Consider the following 11562-nt stretch of genomic DNA (forward strand, 5'->3'; position numbering starts at 1 on the left):
ATAAAACGGAAACGTTGCCAAACATGCCAAAATGTTTTAGCACGGTAGCAAAAACAGTACCAAAAAAATAAAGAAAAACAAAAGACAAAACAAAAAAAACTCCACTTGGCATTTTTAATTAGCCATTTTGTTTCTCAGTCTTCCAATATTTTTTTTCCAATATTTTTTTTTTTTTTTTTTTTTTTACCAAACATGTTTTTATCTTTTTGCTTCTAAAAAGTTTGCAACAAAATTTAAGCTACCAAATATATTTTTAATCATTATTAAACACACTCCATAACAAAATATTGTTTATATTTATGCACCTTATTACTCTCTCTTTATTGTTAATAATTTTATGTCCTCCTAACGAGAGAAACTGAAAATCTCTCTCCAAACTTTTAACTCAAATTTATATATATGCACACATATAAATATATATCTCTCTTCTTCATAATTCAATATCTTTCTTTTAATTATAGAAACTGAAAAAATCTCTAAACATTTAACTCCAATTTATATTTATGCACACATAATTTATATTTCTCCTCTCGAGAACTCTATATCTTTCTTTTAATTAGAAAAACTTTATTATTATTTTTATTATTTTATTAACAAGAAACTCACAAGTATTTTTATTTGTCTCTGCGGATTCGAACCGCCATTTCTATTAAAAAGGGGGAACAGAAGATACAACTAGGCTACGAAAAACTGAAAATATTATTCCCTCTCTAAGCTTTTATTTTGCTCTTCCTTGTAATTGGAAAAACAGAGTAGAAGAAAAAGGTCGAAGAGAACTGGAGGAAGGAATGAGTATATTGGTTTGTGGATGCTCAAAGTGCACTGTACATAACGTATGCTTTATTCTAAATTGCTTACATTTTTTCTATATCTAATTGTGTTTATTTGTTTCATCTTTTTCTCTTTTTTTTTTTTTTTTTATAACATTTTTTTCTTGACAAGTTGGGTGAAAAACTCGAATACGAATACATTCGCTCGGAAAAGTAAGTGCTCTACTAGATAATGTCCTTTAACTTCATATAGAAAATTGGTGGATTAAATTTTTTCATATGCAAATTTGTTTTTCGTGGTAACCTTGACATGAATTTCACCAGCAATCATGAGAATTTTTTTTTTTTTTTTTTTTTTTTTTTTTTTTTTTTTTTCATTGGTGCAACTAGATATATAGATTTTAACTAAGCTGTCTAAGAAGAGCTTAACAAAATTTAAAAATTTGGACACAGATTTTTGAACAGTAAAATGTAAATTTGTATTTTGGTAAATTTTGTTGTCGAAATGAGTCCGACCGAGTTGTAGAATTTTGTTGGCTTTGCCAAGACTCAAGATCGAAAGCGGAATTGAATAAGCGATGGTGCTCATGCTTCGATACACTCCGTGATGATGGGAACAACGCCTTAATAAGTTATGTGAGTATGTGAGGACATTTGGGGAGTTCAAAATTAGACTTTTAGAGAAAATTTTCACTTTGCCTAACTTGAACTAGTTCAACTTTTGAAGGATTTCGAAAAATTCAAGTCTAGCCAACTTGAACCGGTTCAAGTTACTTGAAACGGTTCGAGGTGACGTCGTTTTTCAACTTTCCAACCATTCAACCGTGTAAATCATTTTGGTATAGGTACTATACCACAACGCAATTCACACCACAACACCACTATGTAATCTAACGTCAATAGTGTAATTCTTTATTGTTATGGTGATGGGATATGTGTTCTTCTACAATACATCTGTATAATCCAACAGGTAACATTTTGCCAACTTAATCAATATTTGATTTGTTAAGGAGATAAAATAACTTAAATATAGATGAAGCCTGATCAACACATGTATTTTATCATACTAATACATCTGTATAATCCAATATGTAACATTTTGCCAACTTAATCAAATATTTGATTTGTTACGGAGATAAAATAACTTAAATAGAGATGAAGCCTGAAGGAATCAACACTTGTATTTTATCTTACTAATGAAGTTAGTTTTAAAAAATCATCCCAACCAGGGCTGCACCTGCAGTCTATAATAAGGTGGCGTCAACATCTACCATGTGGAGAGTGGAAAAAGTAAAGTAAAAAAGCCAAATATTGACATGTTTGGCAACCACAGTTACTTTATACTTTGAATTTGATCCGAAGTACAGGGGAACAGTCAGGATTTTATTTTAGGGGGGGCATAATGCACTTATTGAGGAAAAAAAAAAAAAAATCAACAAGTATGACAAATATAATTTTTTTTTTTTAAAATCAAAAGGCATAAGAAAAAAAGTAATTATAAAATAATATGCTAAATAAGTACTACAAAAAAATATACTTAACAAATATAATAATCAAAATATTGATCAATAATATTTTAATTAAATAAAATCACAAATGTCATCGATAAAAAAGAAAGAAGAGGAAAAAATGGTACAATACATAATTATACACAAGTGAAAAAAGAAACAAAAATTAGAAAAAGAAAAATTTATGGTGTACCTTTTTTTTTTTTTTTTTTCAAAAGGAAATTAGTGGAATTTGAAAATTTTAGGGAGGATACTATTTAAAATTACTATATAAGTGTATGTATATAGCAAAAATATGTACCTATGTATAGTAGGTTGGAGCAAGGGCAGGGGCACGTGCCCCCTAGTCCTTAATTGGCTTTGCCCCTGCCGAAGTAGAAGCAATGTTTCCGCTTTAGAGTGTGTTCAACACCATTTAAAGGGTAATTTGCATTTACACCCCTCAAGTTTCCAATAAGGACAAGTAGATACAAGTTAGGGACAGTGTGATTCAATTGCCTCCACAAGTTTGTAAACTTGAACAACACTCCAATCATGATAAGAGTATCTAATTGCCCTTTAACTTTTGAATTGACCCATTTAAATTATTAAAGTACAATATTAACCTTTATAGGTCCTTTTATTTGACCAAAATGACCCTTAGCAAAAAAGGAAAAAAAAAAAAAAAATTCAACTCCACCATTGTGGCTGCCAATGCCATATGCATAAATACAGGGGTGGACTTAGGAATTTTTAATTGATGGGGCCAAACTAGTAATGTGAAATTAAAATTTTAAAATAACATAAAATCATTGTAAGAAATTTTTTTTGTGCAAGTTTAATGTATATTGTTAAAATGTGTCTATAAATAATATACAATAAAATTGGAGAGAAAAGTTGTCGATTGAATCATTGTTGTTGTCAGGTAAATAATTTTTATTTTTTTTTCTTTCTAATTCATATCAAATAATATTTATGTATCTATGTGAATATCTATGATTTAGTACCATAAATAGTGTTACAAAAAATTTGAGGGGGCCAACTTTAATTTTTATGTAAAACATTATCATAAACAATTTTATTTATTTATTTTTGTCAAGGGTCATTTTAGTGAAATAAAAGGACTTATAAAAGATTAATATTGTACTGTCATAATTTAAATGGGTCAATTCAAAAGTCAAAGGGTAATTATGTACTCTTATTATGGTTAGGGGTGTTGTTCAAGCTTGCAAAGAGGGGGCAATTGGATCACACTCTCCCTAAATTGTATCTACATGTTTTTATAACAAACCTGAAGGAGTGTGAGTGCAAATTACCCCTATTTAAATTATGTATTAAGGAAAGAAATCGAAAAATTATTTTACAAAAATTTTCCATTACCTAATCCGTCAATCCATTATAAAGATGGTAATCCACAAAAAATTAGGACCTCAGCAAAGGAAACTACACACATACCTATTTCATTAGGAAATGGTTGCTTTAAAAACTTTGGCTCAAGTGAATATTGAAAAACATAACGAGAGGCGAGTAGAAGGCCATGGAATTGAAAGCAAATCGCGAGAAATGCGGAGGAGGGCTGTCATACCTTCTTCCGGACAATGTCGTTTTTTTAATATTCTTAAAACTGTCCGTCAAGTCTTTGTTAAGGATCCGGTGCGTGTCAAAGTCATGGCGCTCTTGCATCTCCGACCCCAACTTCATCAAAACACACGTCAACGTCCAAAGCCACCGGCGACTACTAACTATTTCCCCTCTGCAGCTTGGTTATAGTCTCCATTCCATAAACCTAGAACCAACCAAGGCAACCACCATTAATGATATTGAAGAACTGAAGATTACTGATATTTTGGATATCGAGCCTTGTGGTGATGAGTGGTTGAAAATAATTGGTTCTTGTAATGGGTTGGTATGCATACTGTATGACAAGAGTTTCAGTTTCCGTCGCTTATATATAGTTAATCCATCGACAAGAGTCTCCAAGAAAGTGCCAAAGTTCGATTTCTGGTATTGGATGACTTCTGAAACATATGGATTTGGCTATGATCACACCGTTGATGATTACAAACTGTTGAAAGCACACAAAGACAACGTACACATATATTCACTCAAAACCAATTCTTGGAAGAAGGCTCAGTCATGTTTTCCTCGCGATTACTACGAACCTATTGGGACACTTCTTGGGACAACTCTGAACGGAGCCATCCATTGGCTTTGTATTGACCTAGAGCAGCAGCAGCCGCCATTAGTGATCGTTGGTTTCAGTTTGGCGGACGAGAAATTCTGGAAGAGTCCTGTGCCAATCGGGTTTCCCAGGTCTCCATTCGAATTAGGGGTGTTTAGAGGATGTCTTTGTGTGCTGAGTCGTAATAATGGTGACTTTTGGGTGATGGAGGAATATGGCGAGACCCAATCTTGGACTAAAGTTGTGATTGAAACTCCATCTTTTAATACAGAGAATTTGGTTTTGCCGAGGAGTGATGAATTATTGAAGAATGATGAACTATTGTTTGCCACAGATTTCGGCAAGTTTGTTTTATGGAACACAAGAGAGAGGACCAGTCGGGATTTAATACTTCCAGGAATTCAAGATGCAAATAGATACAAGTTTTTAAGAGTAGGAGGTTATGTGGAGAGTCTAGTATCACCCATTATGGGTGTTTGAACAAAAATCAAGTTGTTTTTCCATTATTATTATTGTTTTTTTTAAAATTTTTTTTTTTTATTTATGGTATGTAAAATGTAATGTAGTTTTATTACCCTAATAATGAATTAGGGACCTAATTTGATAATTACAGTATTTGATTTATACCAATGTGGTGATTGAATTCACCATATGATATCACAGTTTATATACAAGATCTCCATTTCTCTCACTAGATTGAATTCAATAAATATCGAATTACTTCGATAAGTATAAATTGAGTAGAAGAAATAGAATATAAATTGAGCAAAACAAAAACTCCACCATCCATGAACAGGCGAATTAATAAATGTTGGTACTATGATATAGGTAATAATATATGAACAGTTTTTAACTCTGATATTTCTATCTTCCAGATGACTATAAATAGGCTTCCAATCCTTTATGTCTAATCTTTCAAACTTTCTACCTAAACGTGTTAATTATTTATCCTCTAAAAATTATTCTTTCACCCTACAAATATCTGAACTCTCCAATATATATTTGAACCCTTTCAATTCTCTCTGACCCTCAACAATTTTCTCAAAAACTCTAGATTTCCGCATACACCAATCATAATCCTCTCAAGCGCTCATATGCTGCTTGCAAGACACAACCTGCAAATAAACAGTTCGTGACAATAGTATTTTTTAAAACTGAATTTTTTTACTTGCAGAACTTTTATGAAACTATTGGGGCCGGGTTCATATTTCATAAATGAATGATGTTTCAACTTTCTTTTTTCCGCTGAGGAAGACAAGACATCTCTCATGCCAATCAAGTTATCGCCTAACAATTTGAAAATTGTGGGGTCCACCGATTCAAATGGTTTATGAAATTTTTTGTCCATTTCGTTGTATCAACTTTTGAATTTTCTTTCTTATATTGGAGAAATATATGAAAGATGACAATTTCAAATTTTCAAGTTTTCAAGGCCTTAAACAGGTGAGAGATGTGTGAGTCTTCTGTTCGACCACTCTTCTATTGTCTCCGAGGTCTAAGTCATTGCTCAAAGTTGATTAAAAGAGGAGTGTTATATCTCTTACTTCCAAGTAAGTATCCACTTCACCACATGGTATGATATTATCTGCTTTAGGCCTGAGCCCGCACAGTTTTGCTCTTATACTTTATCTCAAAAGGTCTCATACCAATTGAAGTGACACACCTACATATAAGCACTTCACCTTTCCTTTACCTAAGCGATGTGGGATTGTGTACCCGTAACTCTCCCAGTGTGGTAGCTTGTTAGTGTCTCGCACCCGTCCACATGGTCATCACTTCTACAACACGGAAGGGGACCTTATTCTTATCTTTATCCAAGATACTAGAGTTTATTTTGATTTATAGACTTGTGTGACGATCAAACTTCCTGGGTGAAGACTCCTTATCACTATGTAAAGAGACAATCTCAGTGGATATAGTCATGCTGATAATTCGTGTGAGATGAAATTAGGGCAGAGAGTGGGGAAAAGTATAAAGATAAACCTCACAACAAAATCTGATTTTGGACAGAGAGAGATGAAATTCGGGTGATATATTGGGAGATGGAGGATCGGTGGATCAAGAGAGTAGAGAGTGCGAAATGAAATTATCACCGTAGTGAATGAAAAAGAGGATTGACAAATGAAAGGGGTGATAGAGACAGTGTGCCACGTGAATTCAAGTTTGAAAAGGTTTAGGTCGGCTTATTCTTGGCCGCCACAAAATTTGCCTTGAAAATTGTCTTTTTCATTCGGCAATAAATATATTTCATAATTTTTTGTTTTTTTTAAAAATGAATTAGTAGGTCTTTTTCATATGAATTATGTTTATTTAAATTTTTAGTTTGAGCAGTGATAGAATGAGAGATGGAGAGGTGGTTAGGAGTGGGGGAGTCGGTGGTTTTGGGAGGGAGATTTTATATTGGGGGATTACTTTGTCAATTGAATTTATCCCATTTTTCAAAATTTTTAGGGTTAATTTCACTGACATCCTTTCAGGTTTGGCCAAATATCACCTTGAAATAACTTTCGAAAATTACTACAAACATTTGTTCCTTTTTTCACTCACACCCCAACTGTTATTTTTAGACATCTGACACCATATACAATGACTTAAATGCTCTTTCACTTTGTAAAAAAAAAAAACTTTAACCTAAAGAAATATACTAAAAGACTAAACTATCCCTAAATGTTTTGCAAATTTTCAATTAGGTAACTATCCCTAAACTTTATATACACACACACACACACACACACACACTTGGGGTGATATCGTTACACCACCACCGTCGCAACTGGTAGCTGTCGCAGCACCACCACGGCAGTGGCAATACCATCCCTATCCCCATCCCATAACTGCCACCAACACCTCACCCCAAAATCTCTTGCAATAACCGCCACCACCATCACACCCAACAACTAATAGCGGATGAAAATAGGATTTTTTTTTTTTTGAAAAATAATTGAAGGCTCTTCTATTGCCTTTTGAGATATCTGACAATGAAAACAGGGTTTTTTTTTTTTTTTTTTTTTTTTTTTTTTTTTTTTTTTTTCATTTGGATTTGCAATATTGGTGACGGAAAGAATAATTAAGATTTATGATGTACAAGAAAATGTTTGTATGTATATAAATTAGAAAAGTAGAAGGGTAATTTTCTAAAGTTGTTTATCTATTGTCATGTTAATGGAAAAAAAATAGTTCATAATTTTGATTGATTACAGTTTGTTTTTTTTTTTTTTTTTTTGAATAAATTATTTTCTAAAATTGAGATTACAAAAAAAAAAGTATAAGTTTTGCATTTGCTTTTTTGTTTGGGAGGGATATTCGCACTCCACTTTTCTATACTTACACTGCATTTTTCTTTTTTCTTTAAAGTAAATTACCAAAAAACCCCTAAACTCATTAATGCATCATCTCTTATTTCGTTATACCCTAACTATGCTTTGCACTATAAACTTTCATTTTTTATTTTCTTTACTTACTTTTAATGCTTTTTTTTTTTTAAAAGTAAATTATACTTAATTGACTAATTTTTATTTATTTGTTTTTTAAAGAGCCTAAAACCAACAGAATTCCATTACAAGCCTCTCTCTCGCCACTCTCTACCCAATTTTGCAGGCAACACAAGCTTTCTTTTCCTCCCTTATTATTTTTAATTAAATTTTTGAAGAAGATGATATGATTTCCTTGGAGATGGTCTAAAGCAATTTTTTATTTTTATTATTATTATTATTTTGCTCTCAAATACACATCCACATTACAATTAGGGTTTTGTTTTCAAATATTTTCTGACTTCCAATTTTTTTTTTTTCTTTCAATTTCCACATCATATTACTTATTCTTTAAATAACGCAGCCTATGTGGAAAGAGCAGAATATGAAGTGGAAATTGGAAAAAAAAATGTATCTCCAAAGGACATTCTTGAACTTTAGTGGCCCAGTTTTAAACAACCAAAGGTAAGAAGAGAGTCTCCAAGCTTTCTTTGAAGATGGACATCGGAAGCCTTTCAACCTCGTCCTCCACCTAAGTTGTTTCCTCTTGATATCAGTGAGGGTCGGGTGAAGTAAGGCCTTGTTGAGATCCTCTAAGGCTTGATGAGTACTAAAGCACTCTGAGCAACTTCCTTAATTTCATGAGAAGAGAATTTACACAACTAAAATTATTAGAATGATGGATTAGTGCTAAATTCAGTGACAAAATGGTGAAAATTATTGACCAAATAAGATAGTAAAACATTGTGCATGTGTGGAGGAGACTAATAAGAGAGGAAAATGAAAAAAAAAAAAAGATGTTGACACACCACTCCAATTCTTTTTATTTTTATTTTTTATTTTATTTTTAATTGGTACTTATACAACCATGTCTCCATGAGAGACTCCAACTCCTGACCTCCCTTTGGGAAGTATGGGCCTAATACTGCTAGGCCATTTGGCCTGTTGGTCACCACTCCAATTCAATGGCAATGAGTGTAACATATATTTCTTTCACATATCTTATGCATTTTATTAAGTGCAACTTATTTTTTTTTCTGTCATTTAGGTTGCTATTATAAGTCTTCTACTTCTTTTTTTTTTTTTTTTAATTGATAATTTTACAATGCCTAAATTGAATGAAGAAGATAGAAACGTTAATTGGGGAGAGAGGGCGAGACGAAAATATCTTTCCATAATTGAAAGGGTAATTGTGGTATTCTAAAAAAAATTATTTATTTATAAAATTAGGGATAGAAGTTTCATTTCCTTTAAGAATGTAGTGTAAGTGTAGAGAAGTGGTGTGCAAATATCCCCTCCCTTTTGTTTTGAAATTATGTTTAAATTATTAAAACCAAAATCAAGAATTTATTTCTTGTAAGTTTTTGATTCTACATAATGGCATATGATCCTAAGTCACATAGAGAGGAAGCGAGTGCGAGAGCGGGAGCAAAAGCGAGTGACATATATATTTTATAAAATTGTATTAGGTCATGGCATATATATTTTATATTTTTATTTATTTAAATCTATATGCAAATATATCCATTATTATTCATTCCATTAATGATATATGTAATAAATAAGCTAACTTTTCTCACTAATAGATGCCTGATTTATTTTTCATATTCTCCAATTGGGAAGTTTTTTAGTAATATATTTTCAAATATGTATAATTAATATATATATATATATATATATATATATATATATATATGATAGTATATATTGGTGAAATTTAAGTAATTAATATATATATTGAGTAATAGTGTAAGTAATAAATGCTTATATAGTAATATAGATATTCCATATCACTATGATTCTAACAAATTTACTTGTATGGAAATCGCGAATTAGAAAAATAAATTCGCGAATTACAAAAATTGAATTTGCTGATTTTGTGTGAATTTACTCTCAAACGTGCTGCACTTGAGAGCGGACCTCTTTCGATGAATTGATTTTATAAGGATTCTTAATTAGCTTGTGAGCACAACACAGGTATTTATGATGCACTCATATTAGCTGTCCTCTTTTAATATTGTTTTTGTTTTTTTTGTTTTTTTTTTTAATTTAGAGTAATGTTATTGCGAGAGGGCTCTAGCTCGCAAAAAGTTTAAAGAGCTCCCACTTATCACGACACGATTCCTTTTTTAAGTATTTGAGAGAGAGAATTAAGTAAGAAAGAATCCTTTGTAATAAGGAAACACATAATCATTTTTTTTCTCTCTCTTTTCTCTGAATTCTCTCCACGTTCTCTCTTTTTCTCTCTTAGTTAACACCCTTAACCAATTTGTGTCTTTCTCTCTCTTGGTTAACCCATCCTTGGTTAACCCTCAACCATTCTTGGTTATTTCTCATGGCCACATTACAGCCTTTATCCCATTCTTGAAAGATTTGATATTGTAAAGCTTAAAGGCTTGATTTTGGCCATTATTTCTTTGCCAGTCTCATCACTGTAATGAACTTGAGACTATTAAGTGTATTTATAATGCATACTTTAGGTACGTCATGATTATAAAGCTTCCAACAAACAACAGTTCAAGCTCAAGGGCGGGGCACCTAATATGGCCATGAGAAATAAAGAACCGATGCTCTTATTCCTCACCATATGGTTGAACTAGAGTAGAGTTGTTGCTTTCCCTACAAACAAAACTGAAGAACAGTTTCATAACTCTTCCAATCTGATTTTTATAAAAGGGTTTGGATTCTTTACCTTTTCATTTAGTTCTTAAAGTTTGAAATACTTAACAATTGAATAAGTTATGAAAAATGTTGTAATATCAAATCTTTCAAGATTGGGTTAACCAAGAGAGAGAAAGACATAGATTGGTTAAGGGTCTTAACCAAGAGAGAGAAAGAGAGAACATAGAGAGGAGAGAAAAAAAGATTATTTGTTTCCTTATTACAAATGATTATTTGTTAATTAATCCTCTCTCCCAAGTCCCTAAAAAAGGAATCATGTGGCTTATAAGCGAGAGTTTTTTAGACTTTTTGTAAGAGTGCTCTCGCAATAGCATTACTCATAAAATTATATCTGGCTTTAAATTTAAATGTGCGTGTTACCAAATAGGAATTTTTTTGAAAACTCAAACGGTAATTATAAAAAAAATAAAATATTTTTTGTTTTGACTTCAAATGGTATAACTAATTTGGACACCTAAAAAAGAATAATAAAATATTAATATAGGACAGGGGCAATATATAATATGATGATTACTCTACTTAAGAAGAGGGGATGTGTGAGTGAGGGTGACAGCGAGGTTGATGTGGTAGACATTAAAAAATGAGGGTAAAAATATCATTCTACACTCATTTTAATAGTGTTAGTAACTAACAAGTGATTTGGGGTGTGAGTGATACTATTTTTAGAAAGATATTTTTGACCAAACCTAAGCGAGTATTAGTAAAATTAATCCAAAATTTTAATATCACATAAGTTTTACAAAAATTTTAGATTACCTAATCCTCATTCCATTATAACTCTTTTATATATCGTATAAAAAGAAATCCAAAAAAAAATATAGGACTTCAGGAAAGGAAAGTACACATACCTATTTCATTAGGAAATAGCTGGTTTAAAAAACTTTGGGCTCAAGTGGATATTGAAACAAGAGAGATTGTGGTAGGAACCACAAATTAACGCGAAGACGAGTAGAAGAAAAATTTGGAAGGCC

At 31.7% G+C, this 11562-nt stretch overlaps 1 protein-coding gene across 1 annotated transcript; it reads left to right on the forward strand.

Moving 5' to 3' along the window:
• Nucleotides 1-3794: 3794 nt before the first annotated feature.
• On the forward strand, nucleotides 3795-4919 carry LOC132272732 (F-box/kelch-repeat protein At3g06240-like). The gene has a single exon (XM_059773826.1). The coding sequence runs from the start codon at nucleotides 3795-3797 to the stop codon at nucleotides 4917-4919; it is 1125 nt and encodes a 374-aa protein (XP_059629809.1).
• The last annotated feature ends 6643 nt before the right edge of the window (nucleotides 4920-11562 follow it).

Source organism: Cornus florida, unplaced genomic scaffold (genome assembly GCF_030987335.1).
Source record: "Cornus florida cultivar Cherokee Brave unplaced genomic scaffold, ASM3098733v1 CherokeeBrave_3.0.0_Hap2_Chr09, whole genome shotgun sequence".
Classification (NCBI taxonomy): Eukaryota; Viridiplantae; Streptophyta; class Magnoliopsida; order Cornales; family Cornaceae; genus Cornus; species Cornus florida.

Bases quoted from the DNA above. Each gene is read 5' to 3' on its own strand.
- LOC132272732 (XM_059773826.1), top strand. From the start codon at position 3,795: ATGGAATTGAAAGCAAATCGCGAGAAATGCGGAGGAGGGCTGTCATAC.